The sequence below is a fragment of the Bombus pyrosoma genome, linkage group LG2, assembly GCF_014825855.1.
Source record: "Bombus pyrosoma isolate SC7728 linkage group LG2, ASM1482585v1, whole genome shotgun sequence".
NCBI lineage: Eukaryota > Metazoa > Arthropoda > Insecta > Hymenoptera > Apidae > Bombus > Bombus pyrosoma.
The window spans coordinates 4,536,978-4,550,215 of record NC_057771.1 but is presented as its reverse complement, the minus strand read 5'-3'; the positions used below and the strand labels follow the sequence as shown (position 1 = coordinate 4,550,215).

General features: G+C 34.1%; 1 protein-coding gene across 2 annotated transcripts; it reads left to right on the top strand.

Moving 5' to 3' along the window:
* Positions 1-3: 3 nt before the first annotated feature.
* LOC122573142 (eIF-2-alpha kinase activator GCN1) lies at positions 4-13,217 on the top strand. Of its 2 annotated transcripts, XM_043739156.1 has the most exons (13): positions 9-182; positions 262-364; positions 1,065-1,260; positions 1,374-1,713; positions 1,828-5,638; positions 5,718-7,203; positions 7,298-7,934; positions 8,026-8,370; positions 8,483-8,676; positions 8,766-8,977; positions 9,404-9,657; positions 9,742-9,963; positions 10,057-13,217. In XM_043739156.1, the coding sequence occupies exons 1-13, from the start codon at positions 168-170 to the stop codon at positions 10,183-10,185; spliced, it is 7,944 nt and encodes a 2,647-aa protein (XP_043595091.1). In that variant the 5' UTR covers positions 9-167; the 3' UTR covers positions 10,186-13,217. The 2 variants fall into 2 exon arrangements, with proteins under 2 accessions (XP_043595101.1, XP_043595091.1); XM_043739166.1 differs by lacking the exons at positions 9,404-9,657; positions 9,742-9,963; positions 10,057-13,217 and adding an exon at positions 9,077-9,394 and having other exon boundaries at positions 4-182.
* The last annotated feature ends 21 nt before the right edge of the window (positions 13,218-13,238 follow it).

The window sequence follows — 13,238 nt, the reverse complement described above, 5'->3', positions numbered from 1 at the left end:
AATATGTGCTTGAAATATACATATATCTGAAATATATATTTAATTGAATGAGATATATAATTCAAAAGGATAACAATTTTCAATAGTACGTATGTATACAATTTATTTTGGATGCTGTTTAATCCAATGGAGGGTGGCGCTTTGGGCAGTCCGGTTTTTGAAGAAATATGGCGGATGTCGAGGTGAGTCTGTCACGTGGAAGTTCAGAAACTGTATTATTGTCTTGTAATTAATAACTATTTAAATTTGATTTTGTTACAGTTAACGAAAGCATTAAAAGATTTGCCAAACCGAGTTCAAACCGCCAGTAAAAACGAGCGGCGAGAGATTCTACAAAATGTCGTCAATGTATTGTCAAATCCTGGTAAGAAACGAAAATGCGAATAAACTTTTGATAAAAATGTAAAAACTTTCTAGATCGAAAATAGATCGTTCATAGAGAAAGGAGATTATATTGTATCCTATAAATATATTTTGAAATTAATATAGAGAGAAAGATAATATTGAATATTAGAATTTAAATAATATACAGAACTGAATGTATATTACTACTTATTTTTTTTTTTTTTTTATTACAATATTTACAATATGTATATAATTTGCATTTATAATTCTTGATCTTTCGATTTTTCCCCACTTTCAATACACATCCTAAATATTAATATGTTGATGTAGATTTAATATTTATTCAATCGCAAGATATATGTAATATTATATATAGTAATTAATGTATCTCAGCCGTATGTATCTAGTATTATATATTTTTATATATAATGTTACGTTGTATAAAATATATATAAAATTATCCTTTATCAATCTGACTATAAAGATAAATAAATAATTATGTTATTTCAATTTTTATATTATAAGACAATGTAAAATATATGTATACTATTACATTATAGTTACGTGTAAGATATTTATTTTTATAATTTATATAAGAGGAGAATGTATAAAATAAAATTCTGCTTATAAGTAGTTGTATAAATTCATATTACAAATGGTTTAAAGAATATCCATAATATGTCAATATATAACATTTATTAAATTTTCTATATTTATAGGCATCAATGAGAAAATTGTTAATGGAATTTGCAAAACCGTATCTCTTACTTTACATCGATATAAGGATACTGCTTCCCAATCTTACGTGAAAAATTTAATCGAAGAATTGTTGAGAAAGCAACCAGCACCTACAATAAAGCATATGACAAACGTTGTCATAGAACAAGCTACATGGCATAAAAATGTAGTTCCTACGTACGTAATTACATACATAGTTCTCCAAATGCATATATTTAAAAAAAAAAATATTTATATTTTGAACCGTGTATTAATGTTCATAAGTTACTAACAAAATATTGCTTTTCTAGTCTGAATACAGCTTTAACGGCGTATCTTGCATTAAAGTGGTCAACATTAATTGTCCTACACGGGTACAAAAGCAATTCAGACATCAATCCGGAATTACCAAAACTCATTGAAGCACAAGCAAATTTGAGTGCAGCAGCTTTGGCGTCCATGGATAAAAAATTGACGGAGAAAGTATATGTTTTACTAGCGCATCAATGGTTGAGTGTTAAAGATATTGATATTGTGTATTTAGAGACACTAACAAAATTGGAAGTTGGAAACGGTGTAATTGTTCTTGCTAGTTTACTCACTAAGTATTTAGTTAATGCAAAGAAAAGTGAATTAGTGGTGAAACTGAAGGTAAATCTATATTTGATAATATACTTTTGTGCTGAAAAGTCTGTTTTTATATCAGTAATATCTTTCATTCTTTGTAGTAAATATTGTCAAATAAATATTTGTTTTTCTTTTCAGACAAACACCATAGATGCTTTCATAAAACTAACTATTAGTTGTAAGAAAAAACCAGATCTATATGTTGTTCATAATGCTGTACCTCTTCTCCGTAGAATATCTCATGACGAGTTTAAAAGTCAACTATTACCGGCTTTGCAAAAAGCTATGTTAAGAAATCCAGAAATAATCATTGAATCGGTTGGATATATTCTAAGTGGTTTAAGTCTCGATTTAAGTCAGTATAGTCAAGACATAAGTAAAGGATTATTTGCCAATTTGCATTCAAAGGAAGATTTAGTTAGAGATGAAGCTGTAGGAGCTTGTCGTAGACTTGCTCTTCAATGTTCAGATAATATTGCTTTGGAAAATTTATTGTCATCCGTATTTGCTGTATTTCATGGATCAGAAGGGAAACTTACAGTTGCGACTCATAAAATTTCCGTCTTACAAGGTGCTGGCAATCTCAGTTACAATGCAGCTTCAGGAGGTAGCGTCGAAAAATTAGCTGAAACAGCTTGTGAACATTTTATCAAAGTTCTTGAAACTGAGGTTCATGAGAAAACTTTAATTTATGCTCTTGAAATGATGGCCTTGTGGTCCAATAAATTTGCAAATAATGTTCCAAAATGCGTAATAGATGCATTCAAAAAGGGCATGAACGCTAAAACTTCAACTGCGGCAGTGCGTACTGCTTATATTAAACTCTTCTTTTCTACACCAGTAGCTTCTTATTCTGCAGCAATAACACCATTACTCGTACAAGCGATAATAAGAGCTATGCAACAATCTGCGCAGCCAGCTGCAGTTACAGAGGGTTTAGTGGCTTCTTATTTGTTACTGAAATTTGTCCTTGCTAATCAGGTGGAAAACGACAAACAAACTGTATTATGGAATGCTATCGATGAGCAAATATTCTTTTCAGAAAAATTTTTGTCAGCTTGTGGAGATGATATATTATATCACCTCATGCTGCTTTGTGAAAGACTAATTACTGAATTCGGAGATAGATTAAATGAAAAAGCTTTAAACGGTGTACATAGGGCAATTGTGGCATGTGCAACAGCCCCCAAATATAAAATAAGGAAACGTTGTTTTCCATTAATTAAAAAAGTTTTAACTGGCTTGAGTACATATGATCCTGCGCAAGAACTACTAATGGAATATAATAAATTCTTAGAAAATGTGAAAATCAAGTCTGAACATGATAAAGAAAATAAAGAGGATTCTTCTGGTTGCGAGACAACTGGCAGATGTCTTGCAGATGGATTACTTGCTATTTGTTCGGGTTCTTTTTTGTTTGAATTACCTGCTATGCAAATGACAAGAGATGCATTAATACCATCTCATCATCCTGCAATCTATAAAGCAATGCCAAACTTATGGTTCAAAGTTGCAAAGAATTTTAATCTTGTTCCAAAAAATTTTTTATGTTCATTTAATCATGAAATTAAAAAAATACTTGTGCAAAATTATAAGCCTGTTGCTAGTTATGAAAACGCGTTGACAAAAGTGATATCGATTATACCAGACATCATACTACCTGCAATAGTGTCAAACATTACAAACAAGCTTGATGATCCGGAGGTCTTAAAAGTCACTAAAGACGAATACTTTACTTATCTCACTCCAGAGGGGGAATTATATGACAAAAGCGTATTACCAACAAGCGATGAAAATGATATTCTTAATTCAATGAACATGAAAAGAGAGAGTAAGGTGTATTCGTTTAAAGAACAGCAAGAAGAATTGCAACTTAGGCGAGAATTATATGAAAAACGAAAGAAAGAAGGAAAAATAAAGGAACCTAAATTAACACCCAAACAAGAAGAAATCCTTAAGGCACAAATGGCAAAGGAAAATGCAATCCGTAAAAGATTGACAGAACTGAAACATAGAATAAATAATGCTGTATCTCTAATTATCTGTTCTATGCGTGGAAACGGGCAAGAATTGTCTTTTCATTTGAAAGATTTTCTACTTCCGATTTTGAAAAACTTAAGATCACCATTAGCTGCTCCTGCAATGTGTGATCTTTATATACGTTTAAAGAGGATTGTGAAAATAAATAATCCAGTTCTTAGTGATTTAGTAGCACATGTCACGCTGCGACAATTACAACCGCAATGCGATCTGAATCAAGCTTGGGAGGAGGAAAATCTTGATACAGCGGTAAAGAGAACTTTAAATCTTTTACACACGACAACAATAAGACAAAAGAAGTTATTTACAGCTCCGACCTTTTGCTACGTCTTTCCATTTATAAAAAAGACCTTATTATCTTATAAGGACGATAATATGATTGTTCAAGGATTACAGATAATACAAGAACATGCTAAACAAAGAGGAAGTTCTTCTGATTTTAGAGATATGAGACATCCCCAATTGCTTCCGCGTAAACATATGTTTGATCTATTAATAGAATTAATGGAAATCACAAGCGGAAGAGTACAATCACATGCGGTTGCAACATTGCTAGATGTTGCTCAATCCGGTAGCGGTCAACCAGGTACTGCAATAGCAACCAGTGAAGATATAGATTCTTTAATTGGTGCATTACAAAATTCTTTATCTACAATAAGAGATGCAGCATTAAGAGCATTAACAGTCGTGAGACAAGCTTTTCCGTCTCAGAAAGAGGATGCTGATCAACTATCTCATCTTGTTAGGAAAATATGGATTGCTAAGTTCGATGTTTGCGACGAGAATAAAATTCTTGCCAATGAGTTATGGAATGCTGCAGATTTAGTAATGCATACGGACATACTTTCTGATGAACTGATCCAAGACGTTACACATCCTGTAGAACCTATACAGCAAGCAGCTGCTTGCGCTTTGGCGCAGTGTTTAACCGACGTTCCCCACCTAGTACCAGAAATTTTGGATAAATTACTACAGCTGTACCAAGAAAAGTTAGCCATGATTCCACCAAAATTGAACGATTTTGGACGCGTGGTTGAACAGCCGATTGATACTTGGGGTCCAAGACGAGGTGTAGCACTAGCATTGGCTCAAATGGCAGCTCTTCTCAGTGCCGATACAGTGCTTAAACTTGTGCAATTTTTTGTCTCTACTGGTTTAGGAGATAGAAATCAGACTGTTCGTACAGAGATGTTAACTGCTGCCGTAGCTGTTGTTGATCTTCATGGGAAAGCAAATATAACTTCTTTATTGCCGGTTTTTGAAGACTTTATGGATAAAGCGCCAAAAATTGGCAGTTTCGATTCAATCAAACAATCTGTAGTTATTCTTATGGGGTCGCTAGCAAGACACTTGGACAAAGATGATTCACGTATTAAACCGATAGTTATGCGTTTAATCGCTGCTCTTTCCACACCATCGCAACAAGTGCAGGAAGCAGTAGCCAATTGTCTACCGCATCTTGTACCTTCTATTAAGGAAGATGCACCAAAGATTGTGGACAAATTAATGGACCAATTGTTAAAATCAGACAAATATGGGGAACGTAAAGGCGCGGCTTACGGTTTAGCAGGTATAATCAAGGGTATGGGGATACTAGCGTTAAAACAACTCGATATTATGACCACATTAACTAATGCCATTCAGGATAAGAAAAACTATAGGCATCGAGAAGGAGCGTTATTTGCTTTCGAAATGTTATGTACAATGCTTGGTAGGTTATTTGAACCATACATCGTTCACGTGTTACCACATTTGTTGCTGTGCTTTGGAGATTCAAGCCAATATGTCAGAGCGGCTACCGATGATACAGCTCGTGTAGTTATGAGTAAATTATCTGCACATGGGGTAAAGCTTGTTTTACCTAGTTTATTAGCAGCATTAGAAGAAGATTCTTGGAGGACTAAAACTGGTAAATAATTTAAATATTAATGTTATTTAGATTAATAATCTTGTTCTAGATATTACATAATTTTGTTTGCGTTTTCAAGGATCTGTTGAGTTATTAGGCGCAATGGCGTATTGTGCACCGAAACAGCTTAGCAGTTGTTTGCCAAGTATAGTTCCAAAGCTAATCGAAGTACTCAGTGATTCACATACAAAAGTTCAAGAGGCCGGTGCAGAAGCTCTCAAAGTTATTGGAAGCGTAATTCGTAATCCAGAGATCCAAGCTATTGTACCAGTTTTATTGAAAGCCTTACAAGATCCTTCTCATAAAACGGCTACTTGTCTCCAAACTCTTTTAGATACTCAGTTCGTACATTTTATCGATGCTCCGTCATTAGCTCTTATTATGCCTGTAGTACAACGAGCATTTTTGGACCGTTCAACAGAAACAAGAAAAATGGCTGCCCAAATTATCGGAAATATGTATTCTTTGACCGATCAAAAAGACTTAACTCCATATTTGCCAACGATCATCCCTGGCTTAAAAACGAGTTTATTAGATCCTGTACCAGAAGTACGAAGTGTATCTGCAAGAGCATTAGGTGCTATGGTACGAGGAATGGGTGAATCTAGCTTTGAAGATTTGCTTCCTTGGTTAATGCAAACGCTTACATCTGAAACAAGTAGCGTTGATCGATCGGGTGCTGCGCAAGGCCTTTCAGAAGTTGTGAGGGGATTAGGTGTTGAAAAACTTCACAAACTTATGCCTGAAATTATTAGTACTGCCGAAAGAACCGACATAGCTCCTCATGTTAAGGATGGTTATATCATGATGTTTATCTATATGCCGAGTGCATTTACTACAGAATTTACGCCCTATATTGGACAAATTATTAATCCTATTTTGAAAGCTTTAGCTGACGAGAATGAATACGTTCGTGAAACAGCACTTAGAGCGGGCCAACGTATCGTTAATCTTTATGCTGATTCTGCTATTATGTTGCTGTTACCAGAATTGGAAAAGAGCCTCTTTGATGATAATTGGCGTATTAGATACTCATCGGTTCAATTACTTGGTGATTTGTTATATCGAATTTCTGGAGTCTCGGGAAAGATGTCAACAGAAACAGCAAGCGAAGATGATAATTTTGGAACTGAACAGTCACATTATGCCATTATTAACGCACTTGGTGCTGAAAGGCGAAATCGTGTTTTAGCGGGATTATACATGGGTAGATCGGATGTTGCATTGATGGTACGCCAAGCTGCTCTTCATGTATGGAAAGTTGTTGTAACGAATACACCGAGAACTTTAAGAGAAATATTACCGACATTGTTTACTTTATTACTTGGCTGTCTGGCTAGTACAAGTAATGATAAAAGACAGGTGGCAGCGAGGACTTTAGGGGATCTAGTTAGAAAATTAGGTGAAAGGGTGTTACCAGAAATTATACCCATTTTGGAGAAAGGTTTACAAAGTGATCAGGCCGATCAACGTCAAGGTGTATGTATCGGATTATCAGAAATTATGACAAGTACAAATAAAGACATGGTGATAACCTTTGTAGTCAGTTTGGTTCCGACAGTGAGGTAAAAGTATTTATGTTTATATGTAAAGAATGTTATTGATAAATTTCGAAATAATGATCAGACAATTAGAAAGGCTATTATTTTTATATTGTAGGAAAGCATTGTGCGATCCATTGCCAGAAGTTCGACAGGCAGCAGCAAAAACATTTGACGGTTTGCATTCAACGGTAGGAGTTAGAGCATTAGATGATATATTACCAGCAATGTTAACGCAATTAAATTCACCGGATCCAGCGGAAGCAGAGAATACCTTAGATGGTTTACGCCAAGTAATGGCAATCAAATCTCGTGTTGTTCTACCATATTTAGTACCTCAATTGACAACTCCTCCTGTCAATACAAAAGCGTTATCAATCTTGGCTAGCGTAGCAGGCGAAGCATTAACAAGGTTTCTTCACAAAATTCTACCAGCGCTATTAACTGCACTCTCTAGTGCTCAGGGCACGCCGAATGAAGTTCAAGAGCTAGAATATTGCCAAGCGGTGATCCTATCCGTTACCGATGAAGTTGGTATTAGAACAGTCATGGATCAGCTCATGGAAGCTACAAGAGCGGACGATCCATCTAGACGACGAAGCGCTGCAACTTTGTTATGTGCTTTTTGCCGTGACACGCGTGCAGATTATAGCCAATATGTTCCACAATTATTACGAGGTCTCATTCACTTATTCACAGACGGTGATAAGGATGTACTACAGATGAGTTGGGAAGCTCTTACAGCAGTCACTAAGGTAAGGCTACGTTATGGTAACAAAAATTTTTTATTTAAATATGATTTTCAATCAATGTTATTGAAATTAATATATTAAATTCTATTTTTAGACTTTAGCATCCGATCAACAAATTGCTCATGTACAAGACATTAGACAAGCTGTTCGGTTTGCAGTGTCTGATTTAAAGGGACAAGAATTATTGCCAGGATTCTGTTTGCCAAAAGGAATTACTCCCATTCTCCCGATATTCAGGGAAGCTATATTAAATGGTTTACCAGAAGCAAAAGAACAAGCAGCTCAAGGACTTGGAGAAGTTATAAAATTAACTAGCGCCTCAGCGTTACAACCAAGTGTTGTACATATTACAGGGCCATTAATTCGTATTCTCGGCGATCGCTTTAATTGGAGTGTTAAAGCAGCAGTTTTAGAAACGCTTGCAATCTTGCTCGGCAAGGTAGGGTAATCTAATAATAGCTATAATGTATGAGCAATATTAAGAGAAAGATACAATAAGATATAATAATAACGCAAAAGTAAATAATTGATGCCTAAAATGCTTTGATTAGGTTGGAGTAATGTTAAAGCAATTTTTACCACAATTACAAACCACTTTCTTGAGAGCATTGAATGACAGTAATAGACAAGTGAGATTAAAAGCTGCTTACGCTTTAAGTAATCTCATTGTAATTCATACTCGTGTTGACCCATTGTTCACAGAACTTCATACTGGCATTAAAACTGGAGATGATCCAGCTATTAGGTAAACTAAAGGATTGAATATATCTCATACATTATTTATATATTTGAAAGAATCATTGAAGTTTACCAATACATATTCATTCTATTTAGAGAGACAATGTTACAAGCTTTAAGAGGTGTGCTTACGCCTGCTGGTGACAAAATGACAGAACCAATGAAGAAACAAGTGTTTGTTACTTTAAGTAGTATGCTTGGACATCCGGAAGATGTTACAAGGAACGCCGTAGCCGGTTGTTTCGGGGCGTTGATACGATGGCTCAGTCTAGACCAACTCAATATTGCACTTAACGAAGATCTATTATGTACGTTTATTTTATATTTGGGATTACGATGGAATTTCTAGAATGTTCAATTACAATTGAAAACAAATATTTTAAATGTAAAATATGCTTTTGTTCAAGACGATAGAGAACGACATATGCCAGAATATCGTACACAATTAGCGTTAATCACAGTTAGAAGTATGCGGGAGTACGAAAGTTTTTTTCTCGGGATCTCGGGTCAGGTTCTAAACCGGCTTTATCGAATTATTCCTGAAACGTCGTTCGTCTTGCCGAAATTCTCGGGTATTCCTCCAACATTCTCGAGTCCCGAGTTGTTTTCGGAACCTGACTCGGCTCGAACCGAACATCGCACTGGTTGTCGCGCACTTCAAGTTATAGTTTGTCATCTCATAGATTCTTTTTTATAAAATACGTATAACATTTGAGTTATTCAATTAATTTTAGGTAGTGACACCAGTGTCGATTGGATGCTTAGACACGGGCGTTCTGCAGCATTATTTGTTGCGTTAAAGGAATCCCCGACAACTATCTACAACAGTAAAGAGAAAGATCGTGTTTGTGGAGTAATACTTTCGTATTTAAGTGCGGACCGAGTTCAAATAGTCATGAACGGTGTACGAGCTTGTGGTTATCTGTTTCAATATCTTATGAACGAACGACAACCTATACCTCAACAAATTTTATCTCCTTTCGTGCGAGTAAGAATATTTCAACAAATTACATGTAAATCTATGTCTGTAATTTTATAATATAAATAATTTATCGTGTAATTTATCTTCTAGTCAATGAATAACAATAGTAACGACGTAAAACAGTTATTAGCTAAGGTATGCATTCATCTGGCTCGTAACATACCACCTGAGAAGATGTCACCAGAATTACTTAAATCGCTTTTACCCATGCTGGTAAATGGAACAAAAGAGAAAAATGGTTACGTGAAAGCCAACAGTGAACTTGCTCTTATAGCAGTACTTAGACTGAGGCAAGGGGAAGAAGAACATCAGGTATATTTCTATCAACTTTATTGTATAAAATTATGAGGTGAAAATCTCGGTTATTTATATATTACTTATAATTTTGTAAATTGATTTTTTCAGCGTTGCATGGCCTTTTTGGATGCCGGTGCAAGGGAATCATTGTCAGATGTGGTCAGCAAAGTGTTGCGCAAAGTTTTATCGCAGCCTGAAGGCAAAATAGAAGAATTGGACGATACATTACTCACGTGAGAGATATTGTATGTTCCGGGGCTCATTGCGCTCTACACCCATTCTTATAGTCGTACTATTAATAATTACTCGAATGATTTTTATAAAATGATTTACTGTTCGTGTACTAGTTACATTATAAAGACGTTAGTTCGTTCCATATTGTATCTCGATAATCAATTAAACAAAGTAAAACGTAACAGTCACTCGATGGCATTCAAGTTACTTAAACTAAGGTGTCCTGTTTACCGAGCGATTCGCATACATGTTGTAGATATTTCTACGAAAAATGTTTTCTACTGTCAATTTATTAATCCGTTTCTTTGTATTTTAATTATTAGTGAATCGTATTTGTCCCCAGGATACACATTTGTAAATGAATCGATAGAAAGTGACATAAAATATATCGAATTTGAACAGGAGAACAGTGAAAATGATTTAAAATACGAATTACATATTGATCGCGTTGTAGATTCACGCTTTACCTTCTTCATTTATGTTATGTTGTACATTTTGTTATGTTTTGCTAATATATATTGTAACTAAAAGTAGATTATTTTACTTGTGCGGGAAGCTAAAAAATTGTTTTTAAACGGAAGTGCATGGCTACTTCATTCTTTCTTCTTTTTTTTTTCTCTTTTTTTTTTTTTCCCCCGGAAACCACGAATATATATAATATTTGAATGTCGGTAAACCGAGTAAAATGTTTACTTCCTATCGAGGATTTGAACAGTGTCCCGCTTTTATTGTCATAGAAGCGTGTTTTGCTGTCCTGTATTGTAGTTATATAAATCGGTATATAGTCTATATTTTAGAATTACTTATAGAAATTGTTGAGCCGGCTTAAGCCGTACCGTGACACGACGCGATACTTGTAAATCTATCACTAGAAAGTCTTCGTCTTCCAATGTATTCTATTTTCGACAATTTTCGATTTGTCTATGATCACATCAATTACATTACCCACAATCCTGGAACATACATATTCTGTATATACGTCCTATGATACGTTACAATACGGTGAACAAGTGTGGGACTTTGCATAACATTTATTTTTATAATGTCGAATCAAACGTTCGTCCTTCGTTCATCTACAGTTTGTGCGTGTTGGAATATTTTACTTTGGTAGAAAATGACATAAAATTCCTCCGTTAAATTGCTTACGTGTAGTTTTCGACGGTATTTTTGTAACACGGATTTTAACAAATATCCGAAAGAATCAAATCTTGAATGTTAATGAAATTTTAATATATATTAGATATCTTATTAGAGTAAATATTACGGAAGACGAAGATACGAAAATATGACGACGATAACGATAACGATAACGATAACGTAATGGATCAAAAGTAACGCGTATACATTGCATTTTAGACGGAAACATTAGTGTAAGTCAGCGACTTGGTCGTACACTGTCGTTTCTCTAACTTTCTGAGCCCTGGGACTTTTATGAAAGCATATTTGGATTATATATACATATACATATATATATGTATGTATAATATATAATATATATATATATATATATATATATATACATATATATATATGGAAGGAAGAAAATCGATTGAGTTCCATCACATTATTATACGACAATGCGTAACGGATTCGCTTGTTCCGATAAACACCGACAATTTCATTATTGCTCGCTAAAGACTGAATCGTTCCATCCGTGGCTTCAAGAAAAGCCACAACTGCTCTTCTGTTCTTTTCAATTCTATAATGTGTTTCATGAATCGCAATCTTCTATCTGTACCTGTTTCAAACACGAACGTATTTGCGTGTTTCATACTCGTGCGTTTAATTATCTTCATGATTGGGCGAATCGAATGCCATTCATTTCATTATTTTTTATTACTTAAGTTTGCCTTGTTCTATTTCAGACATCCAACGCATCTACGCATATACCGTGTTTCCTAATATCTAGAACCCTCGTACGTTCGATTCATTTTATTTCATTTCCTTTGACATTCGAATATTTTGTTTGCAGTATCTCATTAAGATACTATACTGCAAAAGATTGTATGCTTTTTTACGTTAACAAAATGACCTGATATGGAAAAAGATTTATTTATCGTGCTCCATCAATGATTTTACAATTGTTAATTATGTATGCACAGATGTACGTGATACAAATAGAACGATACGTTCAAAAAGCAATATATCCTCATTTATGCTGTCATTAAAAACTGGAAGAACATTGGCTATAATAGATCGTTCTTATTAATATCATGTCTAAATTATTTTATTAATCGGCTTTGATATCTAATGTATTATGCTGATATGTTTTTCTATACTTCTTCTTCTTCTTCTTCTTGTTATCTAAAAATGTACCGACGTGCCAATGAAATTCTAGTTTAATAATCGATATAATATTCTGTTATTTCTTAAAACCTAATTTTTAATTGTAATTTTCCATGCTATAAGTATGTTCCTAAAACTAAGTAAGATACAGTAGAAACTGTTCAATTTTATTTAACATAATATTGATGATTTTGAACGATCAATGTGTGAAACAAATGAGAAATAGAATAAGATTTGCACGCGACAGAAGTGAAATTAGATTTTTGTATTATTACTTTATCGAATTATATCAGGGTTCTCTCTTTGTTCTTGAAATCTTGATCGGAGACAGTTCGCTAATTCTAGAACCGTCTCTTTTTCGTAAATTATTGACTTTTAACGATGTGATTTCCTCCTCGATGTTCTTTGTATGCAACATTCTCAGAGTCTTCTTTCTTAAAGAAAGTAACTCCTTTGCTGCCTCTAGTATTATTTCATAAAATTCGAGAAATGTCAGCTGTAACATTAAATTTCTATACTGTAAATTATGCCGTAAAGAAAAAAAAAGAATACCGTATACGATGTGTCTGTAAAAATATATTATGCATTTAAGCGAGAGATAATTAAGTTAGGGAAGACGCAATTTTTGTAATATCTGTAAATAACCATTGATTAAAATATTAGTCACATGTTAAATTAAATATGATATTCAATATTGGTTTATGATATTCATATATATTGATGTAATAAACGCATTTCGATCTATGCTACTTATAATGTTTTATGCTTTT

Excerpts from the sequence above, each read along its gene's own strand:
- LOC122573142 (XM_043739156.1), top strand. Across the intron at positions 5,639-5,717 it reads TTCTTGGAGGACTAAAACTG|GATCTGTTGAGTTATTAGGC; the intron begins GTAAATAATTTA and ends TGCGTTTTCAAG. Across the intron at positions 8,677-8,765 it reads GGAGATGATCCAGCTATTAG|AGAGACAATGTTACAAGCTT; the intron begins GTAAACTAAAGG and ends CATTCTATTTAG.